The sequence below is a fragment of the Melozone crissalis genome, unplaced genomic scaffold (genome assembly GCF_028551555.1).
Source record: "Melozone crissalis strain CALT ecotype California unplaced genomic scaffold, PUWL_Pcris_2 ptg000080l_1, whole genome shotgun sequence".
Taxonomy (NCBI): domain Eukaryota; kingdom Metazoa; phylum Chordata; class Aves; order Passeriformes; family Passerellidae; genus Melozone; species Melozone crissalis.
This window is the reverse complement of record NW_026535857.1, coordinates 21,384-40,219: the sequence shown is the minus strand read 5'-3', so window position 1 is coordinate 40,219 and position 18,836 is coordinate 21,384. Positions and strand designations below refer to the sequence as shown.

Sequence of the window (18,836 nt, the reverse complement as noted above, 5' to 3'; positions counted from 1 at the left end):
GCCCATCCCATTCCAGTCCCACCATCCCAGGCTGCTCCAGCCTGGCCTTGGGCACTGCAGGGATCAGGGGCAGCCCCAGCTGCTCTGGCAATGCCAGCCCAGGCAGGAATTGCTCATGGCCAAGGTCCCGTCCATGGCTGCAGGTGACATTGTCCCCTCACGGTGCCACATGGGCCGGAATTGCCCCGTGCTGGCTGCCAAGCAAAGGTGTTGGAGGTGGGAGCTTCTTTTTCCAAGCTCCATGGACTTTTGGGACGGGATTTTTGGGTTAGGCCGAGTTTTTCCTTCATCCCAGCTCTCCTTGTTCCTGCAGGAATGCAGAGTTTGGGAAGGGATTTTTGAGTTGGGCTGAGTTTTTCCTTCATCCCAGCTCTTTTCCCATGCTCCTCCAGGAATCCAGATCTCCATGGATATTTTCTCCAAAATTTGAATTTTCAGGAGAAAAACACACATGAAAAATCCATACATGAAAAATCCTCCATTTCTCCCTTGGCAGGATGGAGCAATTGCAGTTTTTATGGAATTATTGCCATGGATTTTCCAGCTCCATCGTTTCAAACCAGAAGTTTCCCACTGGATTTATGGAATTTCGTCCTCCTGCAAGGGCAAAACTGGGTTTCTCCAAAATTGCTATTTTCTCCAAAACTGGTATATTCTCCCAAACTGGTATTTCCTCCCAAATTGGTATATTCTCCAAAATTTGTATTTTCTCCCAAATTGGTATTTTTCCCTAAACTGATATTTTCTCCCAAATGAATATTTTCTCCCAGATTGGCATTTTCTCCAAAACTGGTATTTTCTCCCAAATGGATATTTTCTCCTAAACTGGTAATTTTCTCCCAAACTGGTATATTCTCCCAAATGGGTATTTTTTTTCCCATATGGATATTTTCTCCCAAATTACTATTTTCTCCCAAATTGGTATTTTCTCCCAAATTGGTAATTTTCTCCCAAATTGGTATTTTCTCCCTGATTCCCTTTAATCAGGAATAAATCCCAGGTGCCCAAATTCCAGCTCTGAGGAGTTCCTGCCCTTTCCAGCACTTCCCAAGTTCCTGAATCCATGGAAAATCCGGGATTTCGGTTTTAGGGCACCACCAAAAGCTCAGGATCCATCTCCAAGTGAGGGAGTTTGGGGTTTTTTAGGATCCAAGGATTTTGTGACGTGCAGGAGGGGTGGGAAAAGCCAAAGGATTCACCCAATTTTCCCATTTTGGAATCCCGAGGAATCCAATTTTCCCATTTTGGAAATGTCTGTGCAGGCAAAAATGGGATCAAAGTGGGATCACGGCTGCTCCAGAGCACGGAATTCCCAGCTGGAATGATCCCCACCCCACAGTTATCCCATTTCCTTTCCCCCAGAGGAAATCCAGGAAAATCAACCTTGGGAGAGGCTGAAATTCCACCTGGGCCACGCCAAGAAAACTCACAGAAAAGAGGAGCTCCCGGCAAATCCTATTTACAGCAGTGCCTGGAATTAAATTAAATTAAATTAAATTAACGCGGGGATTAATTGGGGGGGAGGTAGAAGAGCAGGAGAATTCCTCCGAGGCCGTGGGGTTTGTCCCGGGTTTGTCCGGGGTTTGTCCTGGGGTTTTCCCGGGGTTTTCCCGGGGTTTTCCCGGGGTTTCCCGGTTTCCTGGCTCTGTCAGTTGTAGGACAGGTACCGGATGAGCCGAGGGGGGATCTGCAGCTTGGAGATCTGGTGCAGGCCCCGGCGGCCGGCGGCTCTGCGCACCGACACCCGGCACAGCTGCAGCAGGCTCAGCGGCGTCTCTGCGGGAGAAACGGGAAAAATGGGGTTAGAAACGGGATAAAAACGGGAATGTGGGGTCAGAAATGGGAATAGGGGATCAGAAATGGGGTCAGAAATGGGAATGTGGGGTCAGAGATGGGAATAGGGGATTTGAAATGGGAATATGGAAACAGAAATGGGAACATGGGAGCAGAAATGGGATCAAAAATGCGATCAGAAACAGGATAAAAATGAGATCCGAAATGGGATAAAAATGGGATCAGAAATGGGATCAGAAACAGGATAAAAATGGGATCAGAAATGGGAAAATAAGATCAGGAACAGGAACACGGGATCAGAAATGGGATCAAAATGGGATCAGAAATGGGATCAAAATGGGATCAGAAATGGGATCAGAAATGGGAAACATATGGGATCAGAAATGGGATCAAAATGGGAACATGCGATTGGAAACAGGAACATGGGATCAAAATGGGAATGTGGGGTCAGAAATGGGATAAAAACAGGATCAGAAATGGGATAAAAACGGGATCAGAAATGGGAACATGGGATCAGAAACAGGATAAAAACAGGATCGGGAACAGGAACAATGGGATCAGAAATGGGAAAAACATGGGATCAGAAACGGAAACGTGGGATCAGAAACGGAAACATGGGATCAGAAACGGAATCAGAATAGGAACATGGGATCAGAAATGGGAATATGGGATCAGAAATGGGATCAGAAATGGGAAACATATGGGATCAGTAATGGGATCAAAATGGGAATATGGGATCAGAAACGGGATCAGAAATGGGAATATGGGATCAGAAAGAGGAACATGGGATCAAAATGGGAATATGGGGTCTGAGATCTGGTGCAGGCCCCGGCGGCTCTGCGCACCGAGACCCAGCACAGGCTCAGCGGCGTCTCTGCGGGGAAATGGGAATAATGGGATCAGAAATGGGATCAGAAATGGGAATATGGGATCAGGAATGGGGTCAGAAATGGGAATGTGGGATCAGGAATGGGGTCAGAAATGGGAATATGGGATCAGGAATGGGGTCAGAAATGGGAATGTGGGATCAGGAATGGGGTCAGAAATGGGAAAACAGGATCAGAAACGGGAATACGGGATCAAAAACAGGATAAAAATGGGACCAGAAATGGGAATATGGGATCAGGAATGGGATAAAAACAGGATCAGAAATGGGAAAATAAGATCAGGAACAGGAACATGGGATCAGAAAGGGGATAAAAATGGGATCAGAAATGGGATCAGAAATGGGATCAGAAATGGGAACATGGGATTGGAAAGGGAAACATGGGATCAGAAATGGGATCAGAAACGGGATCAGAAATGGGTTCAGAAATGGGAATATGGGATCTGAAATGGGAAAAAAATGGGATCAGAAACAGGAGAAATGGGAACATGGGACAAAAATGGGATCAGAAAGGGGATTTGATGGCCGAATTCCCAATAAAAAGGGGATTTGATGGCTGAATTTCCAGGACAAAGGTGATTAGATGTCCGAATTCCCAACACAAAGGGCATTTCCCCACTCACTCTCGTAGAACTCGAAGCACTTGGCCGCGGGGCTGCTGCTCCAGGTGTAGTCCGAGGGTTTCTTGCCCCGGTTGTCCCGGGCGTAGATGTTGCCCCCAAACTCCACCAGCAGCTCCACCAGGTCCACGTTCCTCACCTTGGCCGCGTGGTGCAGCGCCGTCTCGTGCAGCTTGGCCGCGTTCACATTGGCTCCTGCGGGATATTCCGGGGGGGAAGGGGTGAATATGGACAGGGAAAGGGAAAAACAGGGGGGAAAAGGGATAAATATGGACAGGGAAAGGGAAAAACAGGGGGGAAAAGGGATAAATCCAGCAGGGAAAGGGAAAAACAGGGGGGAAAAGGGATAAATATGGACAGGGAAAGGGAAAAACAGGGGGGAAAAGGGATAAATCCAGCAGGGAAAGGGAAAGATAGGGGGGAAAAGGGGACTTATCTCAAGGAAAAGGGAATTTAACCAGGTAAAAGGGAATTTAACCATGTAAAAGGGAATTTAGCCTGGGAAAAGGGAATCCAGGCAGGAGAAGGAAATTTATACAGGGAAAATAGGATTTAGGCAGGGAAAAGGGAAGCTGGCCAGTGAAAAGGGAATCCAGGCAGAGAAAAGGGGAACTGGCCAAGGAAAAGGAAATTTATCCAGGGAAAAGGGGATTTATCCAGGGAAAAGGGAATTCAGGCAGGGAAGAAGAAATTTATCCAGGGAAAAGGGAATTTATTCAGGGAAAAGAAAATTTATCCAGGGAAAAGGGAATAAATCCCAGCAGGAAAAGGAAAGCCAGGTGGGAAAAGGGGATTTGGCCAGGGAAAAGGGAATCCGGGCAGGAAAATGGAAATTTATCCAGGGAAAAGGGAATTTATCCAGGGAAAAGGGAATTTAGCCAGGGAAAAGGAATTTTTATCCAAGGAAAAGGGAATTTTTATCCAGGGAAAAGGAAATCTGGCCAGGGAAAAGGAAATTTATCCAGGGAAAAGAGAATAAATCCCAGCAGGAAAAGGAAAGCCAGGTGGGAAAAGGGGATTTAGCCAGGGAAAAGGGGATATGGGCAGAGAAAAGGGGATCCAGACAGGGAAAAGGGAATTTGGCCAAAGAAAAGGGGATTCAGGCAGGGAAAAGGGGATTTGGCCAGGGAAAAGGGGATTCAGGCAGGGAAAAGGGAATTTTTACCCATGAAAAGGGGATTTGGCCAGGGAAAAAGGAATTTGGCCAAAGAAAAGGGGATCCAGACAGGGAAAAGGCAAGCCATGTGGGAAAAGGGGATTTAGCCAGGGAAAAAGGAATCCGGGCAGGGAAATGGAAATTTATCCAAGGAAAAGGGAATTTATTCAGGGAAAAGGGAATCTGGCCAGGAAAATGGAAATCCAGGCAGGTAAAGGAAATTAATCTAGGGAAAAGGGAATAAATCCAGGCAGGAAAAGGGGAATTTATCCAGGAAAAAGGGAATTTAGCCAGAGAAAAGGGAATTTAGCCAGAGAAAAGGGGATATGGGCAGGGAAAAGGGGATCCAGACAGGGAAAAGGGAATAAATCCAACCAGGAAAAGGAAAGCCAGGTGGGAAAAGGGGATTTAGCCAGGGAAAAGGGAATCCAGGCAGGGAAAGGGAATTTTTATCCAGGGAAAAGGGAATTTAGCCAGAGAAAAGGGGATCCAGGCAGGGAAAAGGGGTTATAGCCAGGGAAAAGGAAATCCAGGTGGGAAAAGGGAATTTATCCAAGGGAGAGGAAATCTAGGGGGGGAAATGGAAATCCAGGCAGGAGAAGGAAATTTAGCCAGAGAAAAGGGGATCCAGACAGGAAAAAGGGAAGAAATCCAGGCAGGAAAAAGGGAATTTATCTGGGGAAAAAAGGAGTTTAGCCAGAGAAAAGAGGATTCAGGCAGGGAAAATGGGATATGGCCAGGGAGAAGGGAATTTGAGCAGGGAAAAGGAAACCCAGCCAGGAAAACGGAAATCCAGGTGGGAAAAGGAAATTTATCCACGGAAAAGGGGATTTATCCAGGGAAGAGGGGATTTAGCCAGGGAAAAGGAAATCCAGGCAGAGAAAAGAGGATCTGGCCAGGGAAAAAGAAATTTATGTGGGGGAAAAGGGATCAGAAATGGCAACAGAAATGGGATCAGGAATGTGACCAGGAATGGGATCAGAGGGGTCTGCGCAGGGAAGAACAGGATCAGCAAGGGGATCAGGAATGGGATCAGGAATGGGATCCGGAATGGGATCAGGAATGGGACCAACACTGGTTTCAGCCATGGGACCAGAGGGGTCTGTGCAGGGAAGAAGGGGATCAAGAAATGGGATCAGCAGTGGGATCAGGAATGGGACCAACACTGGGATCAGAGATGGGCTCAGGAATGGGCTCAGCAATGGGATCACCAATGGAGCAGAGCTGTGTGTGCAGGGAGAACAGGATCAGCAATGGGATCACCAATGGGATCAGGAATGGGATCAACAGTGGGACCAGAGATGGGATCAGGAATGGGACCAACAATGGGATCAGCAATGGATCAGAGGGGTCTGTGCAGGGAAGAAGGGGATCAAGAAATGGGATCAGCAGTGGGACCAGAGGGGTGTGTGCAGGGAAGAACGGGATCAGGAGTGGGATCAGCAATGGGAGCAGAGGGGTGTGTGCAGGGAAAAACAGGATCAGGAATGGGATGAGGAATGGATCAGGAATGGGATGAGATGTGTCTGTTCAGGGAAGTACAGGATCAGCAATGGGATCACCAATGGGCTCAGCAATGGCCTCAGCAATGGGATCACCAATGGGATCACCAGTGGAGCAGAGCTGTGTCAGCAGGGAGAACAGGATCAGCAATGGGATCACCAATGGGATCACCAATGGGATCACCAGTGGAGCAGAGCTGTGTCAGCAGGGAGAACAGGATCAGCAATGGGATCAGCAATGGGATCAGCAATGGGATCACCAATGGGATCACCAATGGAGCAGAGCTGTGTGAGCATGGAGAACAGGATCAGCAATGGGCTCAGCAATGGGATCAGCAATGGAGCAGAGCTGTGTCAGCAGGGAGAACAGGATCAGCAATGGGCTCAGCAATGGGATCACCAATGGGATCACCAATGGGCTCAGCAATGGGATCACCAGTGGAGCAGAGCTGTGTCAGCAGGGAGAACAGGATCAGCAATGGGCTCAGCAATGGATCAGCAATGGGATCAGCAATGGGATCACCAGTGGAGCAGAGCTGTGTGTGCAGGGAGAACAGGATCAGCAATGGGCTCAGCAATGGATCAGCAATGGGATCAGCAATGGGATCACCAGTGGAGCAGAGCTGTGTGTGCAGGGAGAACAGGATCAGCAATGGATCAGCAATGGATCAGCAATGGGATCAGCAATGGATCAGCAATGGATCACCAATGGGCTCAGCAATGGGCTCAGCAATGGATCAGCAATAGGATCAGCAATGGGATCACCAGTGGAGCAGAGCTGTGTCAGCAGGGAGAACAGGATCAGCAATGGGATCAGCAATGGGCTCAGCAATGGGATCAGCAATGGGATCACCAGTGGAGCAGAGCTGTGTCAGCAGGGAGAACAGGATCAGCAATGGGCTCAGCAATGGGATCACCAGTGGGATCACCAATAGGATCACCAATGGAGCAGAACTGTGTCAGCAGGGAGAACAGGATCAGCAATGGGATCACCAATGGGATCACCAATAGGATCACCAATGGAGCAGAGCTGTGTCAGCAGGGAGAACAGGATCAGCAATGGGATCACCAGTGGGCTCAGCAATGGATCAGCAATGGGATCAGCAATGGGATCACCAGTGGAGCAGAGCTGTGTGAGCAGGGAGAACAGGATCAGCAATGGGCTCAGCAATGGATCAGCAATGGGATCAGCAATGGGATCACCAGTGGAGCAGAGCTGTGTCAGCAGGGAGAACAGGATCAGCAATGGATCAGCAATGGATCACCAATGGGATCACCAGTGGAGCAGAGCTGTGTGAGCAGGGAGAACAGGATCAGCAATGGATCAGCAATGGGATCACCAATGGGATCACCAATGGGATCAGGAATGGGATCACCAGTGGAGCAGAGCTGTGTCAGCAGGGAGAACAGGATCACCAATGGGCTCAGCAATGGGCTCAGCAATGGGATCAGCAATGGGATCACCAGTGGAGCAGAGCTGTGTGAGCAGCAGCCGCTCCCCGGGGCGGGTCGGGGCCGTACCCGCCTGCAGCAGCAGCTTGGCGCAGTCCAGGTGCTCGCGGGCACAGGCCACGTGCAGGGGGGTCCCGAAGTGGCAGTCGTGCGCCTCCAGGTTGGCCCCCACGTCGATCAGGAGCTGCACGCACTCGGGGCTGCCTGCCACGGGAAACACGGGAAACCCAATGGGAACGGGAATGGCCAACGGGAACGGGAATGGCCAACGGGAACCGGGAATGGCCAATGGGAACGGGAATGGCCAACGGGAACTGGGAATGGCCAGTGGGAACCGGGAATGGCCAACGGGAACTGGGAATGGCAAACGGAACTGGGAATGGCCAATGGAAACAGGAATGGCCAACGGGAACTGGGAATGGCCAGTGGGAACTGGGAATGCCCGACGGAAACTGGGAATCGCCAATGGAAACTGGGAATGGCCAATGGAAACTGGGAATGCCCGACGGAAACTGGGAATGGCCAATGGAAACTGGGAATGGCCAATGGAAACTGGGAATGCCCGACGGAAACTGGGAATCGCCAATGGAAACTGGGAATGCCCAATGGAAACCGGGAATGGCCAATGGAAACTGGGAATTCACAACGGAAACCGGGAATGGCCAATGGAAACCGGGAATTCCTGATGAAAACTGGGTATTCCCAATGGAAACTGGGAATTCCTGCCCCAACGGGATGGAATTCCCACTGAAAACTGGGAATTCACACTAAAAACCAGGAATTCCCAATGAAAACCGGGAATTCCCAATGGAAACTGGGAATTCCCAATGGAAACTGGAAATTCCTGATGAAAACTGGGAATTCCTGCCCCAAGGGGATGGAATTCCCATTGAAACTTGGGAATTCCCACTGAAAACTGGGAACCGGCCTGGAATCACCCTGGAATGACCCTGCAATGGCCCACGAATGGCCCTGGAATGACCCTGGAATTAATGACTCTGGAATTGCCCTGGAATTACCCTGGAATTACCCTAGAATGACCTTGGAACGGTCCTGGAATGACCCTGGAATTAATGACCCTGGAACTGCCCTAGAATGGCCCTGGAATTTCCCAGGAATTGCCCTGGAATACCCCTGAAATGCCCAAGGAATTGCCCCGAATGGCCCTGGAATTACCCTGGAATGGCCCAGGAACTGCCCTGGAATTCTCCTGAAACTGCCCTGGAACAACCCTGCAATGACCCAGGAATTGCTCTGGAATTCTCCTGGAATTCTCCTGGAATGACCCCAGAACTGCCCAGAAATGGCCCTGGAATGACCCTGGAATGACCAAGGAATTGCCCTGAAATGGCCCTGGAATTCTCCTGCCCTGGAATGACCTTGGAATCGCCCTGGAATTCTCCTGGAACTGCCATGGAATGACCCCAGAATTCTCCTGGAATGAGCCTGGAATGGTCCTGGAAGTGCCCTGGAATGACCATGGAATTAATGACCCTGGAATTGCCCTGGAATAACCCGGCAATGGCCCAGGAACTGCCCTGGAATTCTCCTGGAATGACCAAGGAATTGTTCCTGGAATTGCCCTGGAATGACCCTGGAATTGCCCTGGAATTCTCCTGCCCTGGAATGACCTTGGAATTGCCCTGGAATAACCCTGGAATGACCCTGGAATTGCCTTGGAACTGCCGTGGAACGGCCCTGAAATGACCCTGGAATTACCCACATATTGCCCCGGAATCTTCCCTGGAGTGCCCCCGGCGCTGCCCTGGGATAACCCCGGAATTGCCCCCGCCATGCCACCCCCAGAATTCCCAGGAAGCCCCCGAATCCCCCCCGGTTACCGTTCATGCAGGCCTCGTGCAGGGGCGAGGCCGTGTACAGCGGCGGGTTCACCTTGGCGCCGTGCGACAGCAGCACCCGCACGCACTCGACGCTGCCCGAGGCGCAGGCGTCGCACAGCGGCGTGCTGCCGTCGATGTCCGCGCGTCCACCTGTGGAAAACGGGTAGAAACAGGGAAAAACGGGGGAAAAACAGGTTAAAAATAGGGGAAAACGGGAAAAACAGGGGAAAATGGGAAAACAGGTTAAAAACAGGGAAAATGGGAAAAACTGAAAGACAGGGGAAAAACAGGTTAAAAACAGGTTAAAAACAGGGAAAACGGGAAAAACAGGGAAAAACAGGAAAAACAGGTTAAAAACAGGGGAAAACCAGGGGAAAACAGGTTAGAAACAGGGGAAAACAGGTTAAAAACAGGGGAAAACAGGGAAAAACAGGGGAAAAACAGGGGGAAACGGTTAAAAATAGGGGAAAAAGGGAGGAAAACAGGTTAAAAATAGGGGAAAAACGGGAGAAAACAGGTTAAAAACAAACAGGGAAAACCAGGGGAAAACAGTTTAAAAAGTAGGGAAAAGTAGGGGAAAGGCAAGTTAAAAGTAGGGAAAAGCAGGGGAAAAGCAGGTTAAAAGTAGGGAAAAGTGGGTTGAAAGCAGGTTAGAAGCAGTTTAAAAGTAGGGAAAAGCAGGTTAAAAGTAAGGAAAAGCAGGTTAAAAGTGGGTTAAAAGTAGCGAAAAGCAAGAGAAAGCAGGTTAAAAGCAAGGAAAAGCAAGTGAAAAGCAGGGAAAAGCAGGTTAAAAGTAGGGAAAAGCAGGTTAAAAGTAAGGGAAAGCAGGGGAAAGCATGTTAAAAGGAGGTTAAAAGTAGGGAAAAGAAGGTTAAATGTAGGGAAAAGCAGGTTAGAAGTAGGGAAAAGTAGGGAAAAGAAGGTTAAAAGCAGGGAAAAGCAGGAAAAACAGGTTAAAAGCAGGGCTGTCCCCTCCTGGCAGGGACTTGTGCAGAGCCACCAGGTCCCCCCTGAGCCTCCTTTGCTCCAGGCTCAGCCCCTGCCCAGCTCCCTCAGCCCCTCCTGGTTCTCCATTCCCTTCCCAGCTCCCTCAGCCCCTCCCGGTTCTCCAGACCCTGCCCAGCTCCCTCAGCCCCTCCTGGTTCTCCAGACCCTTCCCAGCTCCCTCAGCCCCTCCAGCCCATTCCCAGCTCCCCCACCCAGCTCCCACCACCCCCAGTCCCATTCCCAGCAGGACCAGAGCAGTCCCACCATCCCCAGTCCCATTCCCAGCGGGATCAGGGGCAGGACCAGAGCAGTCCCACCATCCCCAGTCCCGTTCCCAGTGGGACCAGAGCAGTCCCACCATCCCCAGTCCCATTCCCAGCAGGACCAGAGCAGTCCCACCATCCCCAGTCCCGTTCCCAGCAGGACCAGGGGTCCCACCATCCCCAGTCCCATTCCCAGCAGGACCAGAGCAGTCCCACCACCCCCAGTCCCGTTCCCAGTGGGACCAGAGCAGTCCCAAGTCCCATTCCCAGCGGGACCAGAGCAGTCCCAAGTCCCGTTCCCAGCAGGACCAGGGGTCCCACCTGCGCCCCCGCCTCCAGCAGCAGCCGCACGCACTGGGCCTGCCCGCGCAGGCTGGCCTCGTGCAGGGGCGTGATGGAGTCGTAGGTGACGGCGTTGACGCAGGCCCCGCTCTCGATCAGCCGCCGCAGCTGCGCGATCTCCCCGCGCCGCGCGGCCTCGTGCACCGGCGTCCGGTCCGCCCAGAAACCTGCAAATGGGGGGAGATTTTAGTAAATTCCTTTTTTTTTTTTTTTTTTTGTTAGGGAAAAAATTTTTTTAAAATGTTATTTTTAGTAATTTCTGTTCCGCTTCGTAACGTAAAAAATCCGCCCCGGCCTCGGTCACTGCGGGGATGGAAAAATCCACGTTGGTCTTCTGGAAAGTAACAGTCTGGGAGAAAATATTCACTAGGGAGAAAATAACAATTTGGAGAATGTACCAGTTTGGGAGAAAATGTCCATTTGGGAGAATGCATCGATTTGGGAGAATATACCAGTTTGGGAAAAAATACCAATTTGGGAGAATATACCAATTTGGAGAAAATATCCATATGGGGAAAAAATACCCATTTGGGAGAAAATACCAATTTGGGAGAAAATTACCAATTTGGGAGAAAATTACCAGTTTGGGAGAAAATACCAATTTGGGAGAAAATTATCAGCTTGGAGAAAATATCCATTTGGAGAAAACTAGCAATTTTGGAGAAAATGCCAATTTGGGAGAAAAATACCAATTTGGGAGAAAATACCAGTTTTGGAGAAAATATCCATTGAGAGAAAATAGCCATTTGGGAAAATGCATCAATTTGGGAGAATATGCCAGTTTGGGAGAAAATTACCAGTTTGGGAGAAAATACCCATTTGGGAGAAATATCCGTTTTGGGAGAAAATAGCAATTTGGGAGAAAATACCAATTTGGGAGAAAATATCCATATGGGAAAAAATACCCATTTGGGAGAATATACCAATTTGGAGAAAATTACCACTTTGGGAGAAAATACCAATTTGGGAGAATATACCAATTTGGGAGGAAATACCAGTTTGGGAGAATATACCAGTTTTGGAGAAAATACCAATTTGGGAGAAACCCAATTTTGCCCTTGCAGGAGGATGAAATTCCCTAAATCCAGTGGGAAACCTTCTGGTTTGAAATGATGGAGCTGGAAAATCCATGGCAATAATTCCATAAAAACTGCAATTGCTCCATCCTGCCAAGGGAGAAATGGAGGATTTTTCATGTATGGATTTTTCATGTATGTTTTTCTCCTGGAAATATCCATTTGGGAGAATATACCAATTTGGGAGAAAATACCAATTTGGGAAAAAATACCAATTTTGCCCCTGCAGGAGGATGAAATTCCCTAAATCCATTCTGGTTTGAAATGACGGAGCTGGAAAATTTATGGCAATAATTCCATAAAAACTGCAATTGCTCCATCCTGCCAAGGGAGAAATGGAGGATTTTTTCATATATGGATTTTTCACGTGTGTTTTTCTCCTGAAAATTCAAATTTTGGAGAAAATATCCATGGAGATCTGGATTCCTGGAGGAGCATGGGAAAAGAGCTGGGATGAAGGAAAAACTCAGCCCAACTCGAAAATCCCTTCCCAAACTCTGCATTCCTGCAGGAACAAGGAGAGCTGGGATGAAGGAAAAACTCGGCCTAACCCAAAAATCCCGTCCCAAAAGTCCATGGAGCTTGGAAAAAGAAGCTCCCACCTCCAACACCTTTGCTTGGCAGCCAGCACGGGGCAATTCCGGCCCATGTGGCACCGTGAGGGGACAATGTCACCTGCAGCCATGGACGGGACCTTGGCCATGAGCAATTCCTGCCTGGGCTGGCATTGCCAGAGCAGCTGGGGCTGCCCCTGATCCCTGCAGTGCCCAAGGCCAGGCTGGAGCAGCCTGGGATGGTGGGACTGGAATGGGATGGGCTTGAAGGGCCCTTCCCACCCAAACCATTCTGGGATTTGGGACACTCAGAATCCATCCCCAGGGATTTTTATGGAAGCTGGGGATGGCAAAGGGAAGGGAGACCCTTCCTGGAGTGCTGAGGTTCCCAGTGAAGCCCCCAGATCCCAAAATTCCTTCCTGGAGAGGAGTCGGGGTGGGGATGGATCCAATGGCAGGCTGGGAGAGCTGGGAATGGAGGGAATTCCCTGGAGAGGGAGCCTGGGGTGGGATTTTGGGAAGGGATTCCCAGAGCAGCTGGGGCTGCCCCTGATCCCTGCAATGGCCTAGGCCAGGCTGGACACTGGGGCTGGAGCAGCCTGGGGCAGTGGGAGCTGTCCCTGCCCCGGGAATCGGGACACGAACCCCGGGGGTGACCCGGGAGCAGCCGCTGGGATTTGGGCACCGCGGCTCCAAGGTGGGAATATCCCAATGCCACAGCCCCACAACACCGCACGCGGGGATTTAGGGAGGAACACGGATCGTTCCCCTGGGAATTAGGGAGGTGTAACAAGGATCGTTCCCCGGGATTTAGGGAGGTGGAACAAGGATCGTTCCCCAGGAATTAGGGAAGAACAAGGATCGTTCCCCGGGAATTAGGGAAGAAGAAGGATCGTTCCCCGGGAATTATGGAGGTGGAACAAGGATCGTTCCCCGGGAATTAGGGAGGTGTAACAAGGATCGTTCCCCAGGAATTAGGGAGGTGGAACAAGGATCGTTCCCCGGGATTTAGGGAGGTGTAACAAGGATCGTTCCCGGGATTTAGGGAGAAACAAGGATCGTTCCCCGGGATTTAGGGAGGTGGAACAAGGATCGTTCCCCGGGAATTAGGGAGGTGTAACAAGGATCGTTCCCCGGGAATTAGGAAGGAACAAGGATCATTCCCCGGGAATTAGGGAGGTATAACAAGGATCGTTCCCCAGGAATTAGGGAGGTGGAACAAGGATCGTTCCCCGGGATTTAGGGAGGAGCAAGGATCGCTGCCGTGTCCTGACGCTGTCCCGAGCATCCTCTCATCCCTTTCCTTGCCAGAGGCCACTCGCTGCCCAAACCGCCCCGCAACCCCCAGAGCCCATCCTGTAACCCCCAAACCCCTCTTTAACACCCAAATCACACCCTACACCCCAAAACCGTCCTGCAGCCTCCAAACCCCTCCTGCAACCCCCAAAACCCATCCTTAAACCCGCGGAGCACTCTGTAATACCCAAAATCCCACTGTAACCACCAAACCCACCCCGCGAGCCCCACAGCCCATCCCGCAGCCCCCGCACCCGCCGCCCCGCGCAGCTGCCGCCTCTTCCCGGCCGGCCCCGCTCCCAGCCCCGTTCCCGGCGCTGCCCGCGGTGTGCCCGGCCCGGCCCGCTGCCCACGCACCGATGTCGCCCCTCAGGGAGCCGCTGCCGCCGGGGCTCTCCATGGCCCAGCCCCGCGGAGCCGCCGCTGCGGCCTCGTCCCGAGCCGGGGCCTGAGGGGCCGCAGGGCCCGCCGCGGAGCACGCCGGGAGTTGTAGTGCGGGAACCGGCCGCGATGGGGGAATGGGGCGGGAACCGGGGGGACTGGGACGGGAACGGGGGACTGGGATGGGGAACGGGGCACTGGGATGGGGAACGGGGGACTGGGATGGGAACGGGGGACTGGGATGGGGGACAAGGTACTGGGGAGACTGGGATGGGGAATAGGGGACAGGAGGTACTGGGATGGGGAACGGGGGACTGGGGGTACTGGGATGGGAACGGCGGAACTGGGGGGACTGGGATGGGGAACGTGGGAACTGGGGGGACTGGGATGGGGAACGGGGGACTGGGATAGAGGAACAGGGTACTCGGGGGACTGGGATGGGGGACAGAGGACCGGGGGGACTGGGATGGGGAACAGGGTACTGGGATGGGGGGACAGGGTACTGGGGGTACTGGAATGGGGGGACGGGGGGACTGGGATGGGGAACGGGGGACTGGGATGGAGGACAGGGGAACTGGGGGTACTGGGATGGGGAACGGGGGGACTGGGGGAACTGGGATGGGGAGATGGGACTGGGATGGGGGAATAGGGGGGACTGGGATGGGGAACGGGGGGATTGGGGGTACTGGAATGGGAACGGGGGGACTGGGAGTACTGGGATAGGGAACTGGGGGATTGGGATGGGGAACGGGGGGACTGAGGGAACTGGGATGGAGAACAGGGAGACTGGGATGGGGAACGGGGGAACTGGGGAGACTGGGATGGGGGACAGGGTACTGGGATGGGGAACGGGGGGACTGGGGAGACTGGGATGGGGGACAGGGTACTGGGATGGGGAACGGGGGGACTGGGATGGGGAACGGGGGGACTGGGGGGACTGGGGTGGAGAACAAGAGACTGGGATGGAGGACAGGGGAACTGGGGGGACTGGGATGGGGAACAGGGTACTGGGGGTACTGGAATGGGGGGACGGGGGGACTGGGATGGGGAATGGGGGACTGGGATGGGGAACGAAGGGACTGGGATGTGGGACAGGGGCACTGGGGACACTGGGATGGGGAACAGGGGGGACTGGTTTGAAATGATGGAACTGGAAAATCCATGGCAATAATCCCATAAAAAATGCAACTGCCCCATCCTGGCAAGGGAGAACTGGAATATCCATTTGGGAGAATATACCAATTTTGGAGAAAATAGCCATTTTGGAGAAAATCACAATTTTGCCCCTGCAGGAGGATGAGATTCCATAAATCCATCCTGGTTTGAAATGATGGAGCTGGAAAATCCATGGCAATAATCCCATAAAAACTGCAATTGCTCCATCCTGCCAAGGGAGAATTGGAAGATTTTTCATATATCGATTTTTCATGTGCATTTTTCTCCTGAAAATACCAATTTGGGAGAAAATATCCATTTTGGAGACAATACCAGTTTTGGAGAAAATACCAATTTTGGGAGAAAATCTCAATTTTGCCCCTGCAGGAGGATGAGATTCCATGAATGCAGTGGGAAACTTCTGGTTTGGAATGATGGAGCTGGAAAATCCATGGCAATAATCCCATAAAAGCTGCAATTGCTCCATCCTGCCAAGGGAGAAATTGAGGATTTTTCATATATGGATTTTTCGTGTGTGTTTTTCTCTTAAAAATACTAATTTGGGAGAAAATATCAGTTTTGGAGATAATACCAGTTTTGGAGAAAATAACAGTTTGGGAGAAAATCCCAATTTTGCCCCTGCATGAAGATGAAATTCCCTAAATTCATTCTGGTTTGGAATGATGGAGCTGGAAAATCCATGGCAATAATCCCATAAAAACTGCAGTTGTTCCATTGCATTTTTCCAGGCTGGCATCTCCCAAAAAATTGAGATTTTTTTCCAAGGAAATTGTGGCTGCTCCGTGCCTGGAACTGCTGGATGGTGCTTGGAGAAATTTGGGATTGTGGAAGTGTCCCTGCCCATGGAATTGGAGGAGTTTTAGGTCCCTTTAGATCCCAAATAATTCCATAATTCCAAGATTTTTTCCAGGATCAAACCTTTAGGAAAGATCTCCAATCCGCTGCCTCCAGCTGTACCTGGAAAAGAGCAAAAATCAATGTCAAGAATTCACATTTAACCTCAATATTTACAAATAATTGAGGTTTATATTGTAAATTTGTCAGCTAAGCAGCAGCAGGAATTATTGTTTTTAAGAATGAAGAGATGAAATTGAGATTTTGGGTGAAAAATAGCAGGGGGGGATGGCAAAGACTTGAAAAAAATGAGAATTTTCTGCCTTCCTTGCCAGCTCTGAGTCATTTCCTGAGGATTCTCTGCGGTTTAACAGTTGCACCACAAAATTCAAATAAATTTGGTTTAGTTCAAGCCTTTTTTCAGGTATTTTTAATTATTTTCACTTTTTTTTTGACAGAATTAACAAAATTAAAGTGGAAATAAAATAAAATTCTCTTTTTTGGGGTATTTTTGATGATTTTCATAATTTTTTTGGACAGAATTAACAAAATTAAAGTGGAAATAAAACAAAATTCTCTTTCACGGGGTATTTTTGATTATTTTCACATTTTTTTGGACAGAATTAACAAAATTAAAGGGGAAATTAAATAAAATTCTCTTTCATGGGGTATTTTTGATGGTTTTCACAAATGTTTGGAAAGAATTAAGAAAATTAAAGGGGAAATTTTAAAATGCTCTTTCATGGGGTATTTTTGATGGTTTTCACAATTTTTGACAGGTGTGACAAAATGAAAGGGAAATAAAATTCGGCCTAAAATAAAATAAATGAATAAATTAAATAAATAAAATAAAAAATTCATAAAATGAAGATTTAATACAATAAAATAAAAATTTAATACAATTTAATACAATTTAATAAAATAAATTAAAATTACATTTAATAACATACAATTTATTAAAATGAAGATTAAACAAAATAAAATAAAATAAAAATTTAATAAAATAATAAAATAAAATTTTTAAAAATAAAATAAAACAAAATAAAATAAAATAAAATAAAATTAAATTAAATTTGCTGTGAGATCTTAGAGATTAAATGAGTTTTTCTGAGTGAGTGAAGAACGGGGTAAGGGTTCACACCCCCCTTGGCACTGGTGTGGAATAAAGCAAAATTTTGGGTTAAAATGTCCAGATTTTGCATTTTATGCCTTTTTTTTTTTTTGTGTTTGACACCCTTTAGAGAAATCAGAGCAGAAAATGGGGAGAAAAAATTTTTCCCCACTTGAGCTGATGAGCAGAAAATCCCAGATTTGGGAGAAAATTGCAGAAATCGCTGCCTTGTGGTGAAAATTGGGTTTAAAAGTTGATGGAAGAGACAGAAATGATCCCAAATTTTAGGAGATGAAGGGAAAGCAACCCAAATTTCTGGGATGGAATTCCCGAGAAGCTGAGGTTGTCCCATCCCTGCAGGAGCCCAGGGTGAGTTTGGGAACCCTGGGATGGTGGGAGTGGCCATGGAGGAATTCCTGGAATGTGGAACCAGGAGATGTTGGAGGTCCCTCCCCACCCAAAGTAATGAAGAAATAGGAGAAAAATCAGAATTTCCAGGGTGATAAATAAGGGAAAAGCAGAGAAATTCAGGTTTTTGATGAATTCCATGTGGGATTAAGGCAGGGCAGGAGCAGGATCCCATCCGGTGTTTGCAGGTTGTGTTCTCACCCTGGCTCCTGGCACTGCCCCACACTGTCAGTAATTAATACATTTAATTATTTGCTTTGCCCTGATGTCATCAGCAACTGCTGCTCCCTCCTCCCACCTGAGTCGTTCCATTATTCCATTATTCCATTATTCCATCATCCCATTATTCCATTTTTTCATTATTCCATCATTCCATTATTCCATCGTTCCATCGTTCCATCGTTCCATTGTTCCATCATTCCATTATTTCCATCATTCCATCATTCCATCATTCCAATATTCCATTATTCCGTCATTTCGTCATTCTGTTATTCCATCATTCCGTTATTCCATCATTCCATTATTCCATCATTCCATCATTCCATCATTCCATCATTCCATCATTCCATTATTCCGTCATTTCGTCATTCTGTTATTCCATCATTCCATCACTCCATCATTCCATCATTCCGTCATTCTGTCATTCCATCATTCCGTCATTCCACCATTCCACCATTCCACCATTCCATCATTCCATTTTTCCATCACTCCATCATTCCATCATTCCATCATTCCAATATTCCATTATTCCATCATTCCATTATTCCATTGTTCCATCGTTCCATCGTTCCATCATTCCATTATTCCGTCGTTCCGTCGTTCCATCGTTCCGTCGTTCCGTCATTACATCATTCCATCATTCCATTATTCCATCATTCCATCATTCCATCATTCCTTCATTCCATCATTCCTTCATTCCATTATTCCATCGTTCCATTATTCCATCATTCCATCATTCCATCATTCCATTATTCCATTATTCCATCACTCCATCATTCCGTTATTCCATCATTCCACCATTCCATCATTCCTTTATTCCATTATTCCGTTGTTCCGTCGTTCCGTCGTTCCATCATTCCATCACTCCGTCATTCTGTCATTCCATTATTCCATCATTCCATCATTCCACCATTCCATCATTGCATCATTCCATCGTT

The 18,836-nt window shown here is 48.9% G+C and overlaps 1 protein-coding gene across 1 annotated transcript; it reads right to left on the bottom strand.

Moving 5' to 3' along the window:
• Positions 1–1,496: 1,496 nt before the first annotated feature.
• Positions 1,497–14,214, bottom strand: ASB13 (ankyrin repeat and SOCS box containing 13). The gene is given in 7 exon segments (XM_054290111.1): positions 1,497–1,776; positions 3,304–3,495; positions 7,480–7,614; positions 9,252–9,389; positions 9,392–9,401; positions 10,823–11,010; positions 14,127–14,214. Coding segments are annotated over 7 exon segments (834 nt in total). The 5' UTR covers positions 14,170–14,214; the 3' UTR covers positions 1,497–1,648.
• Positions 14,215–18,836: the final 4,622 nt, after the last annotated feature.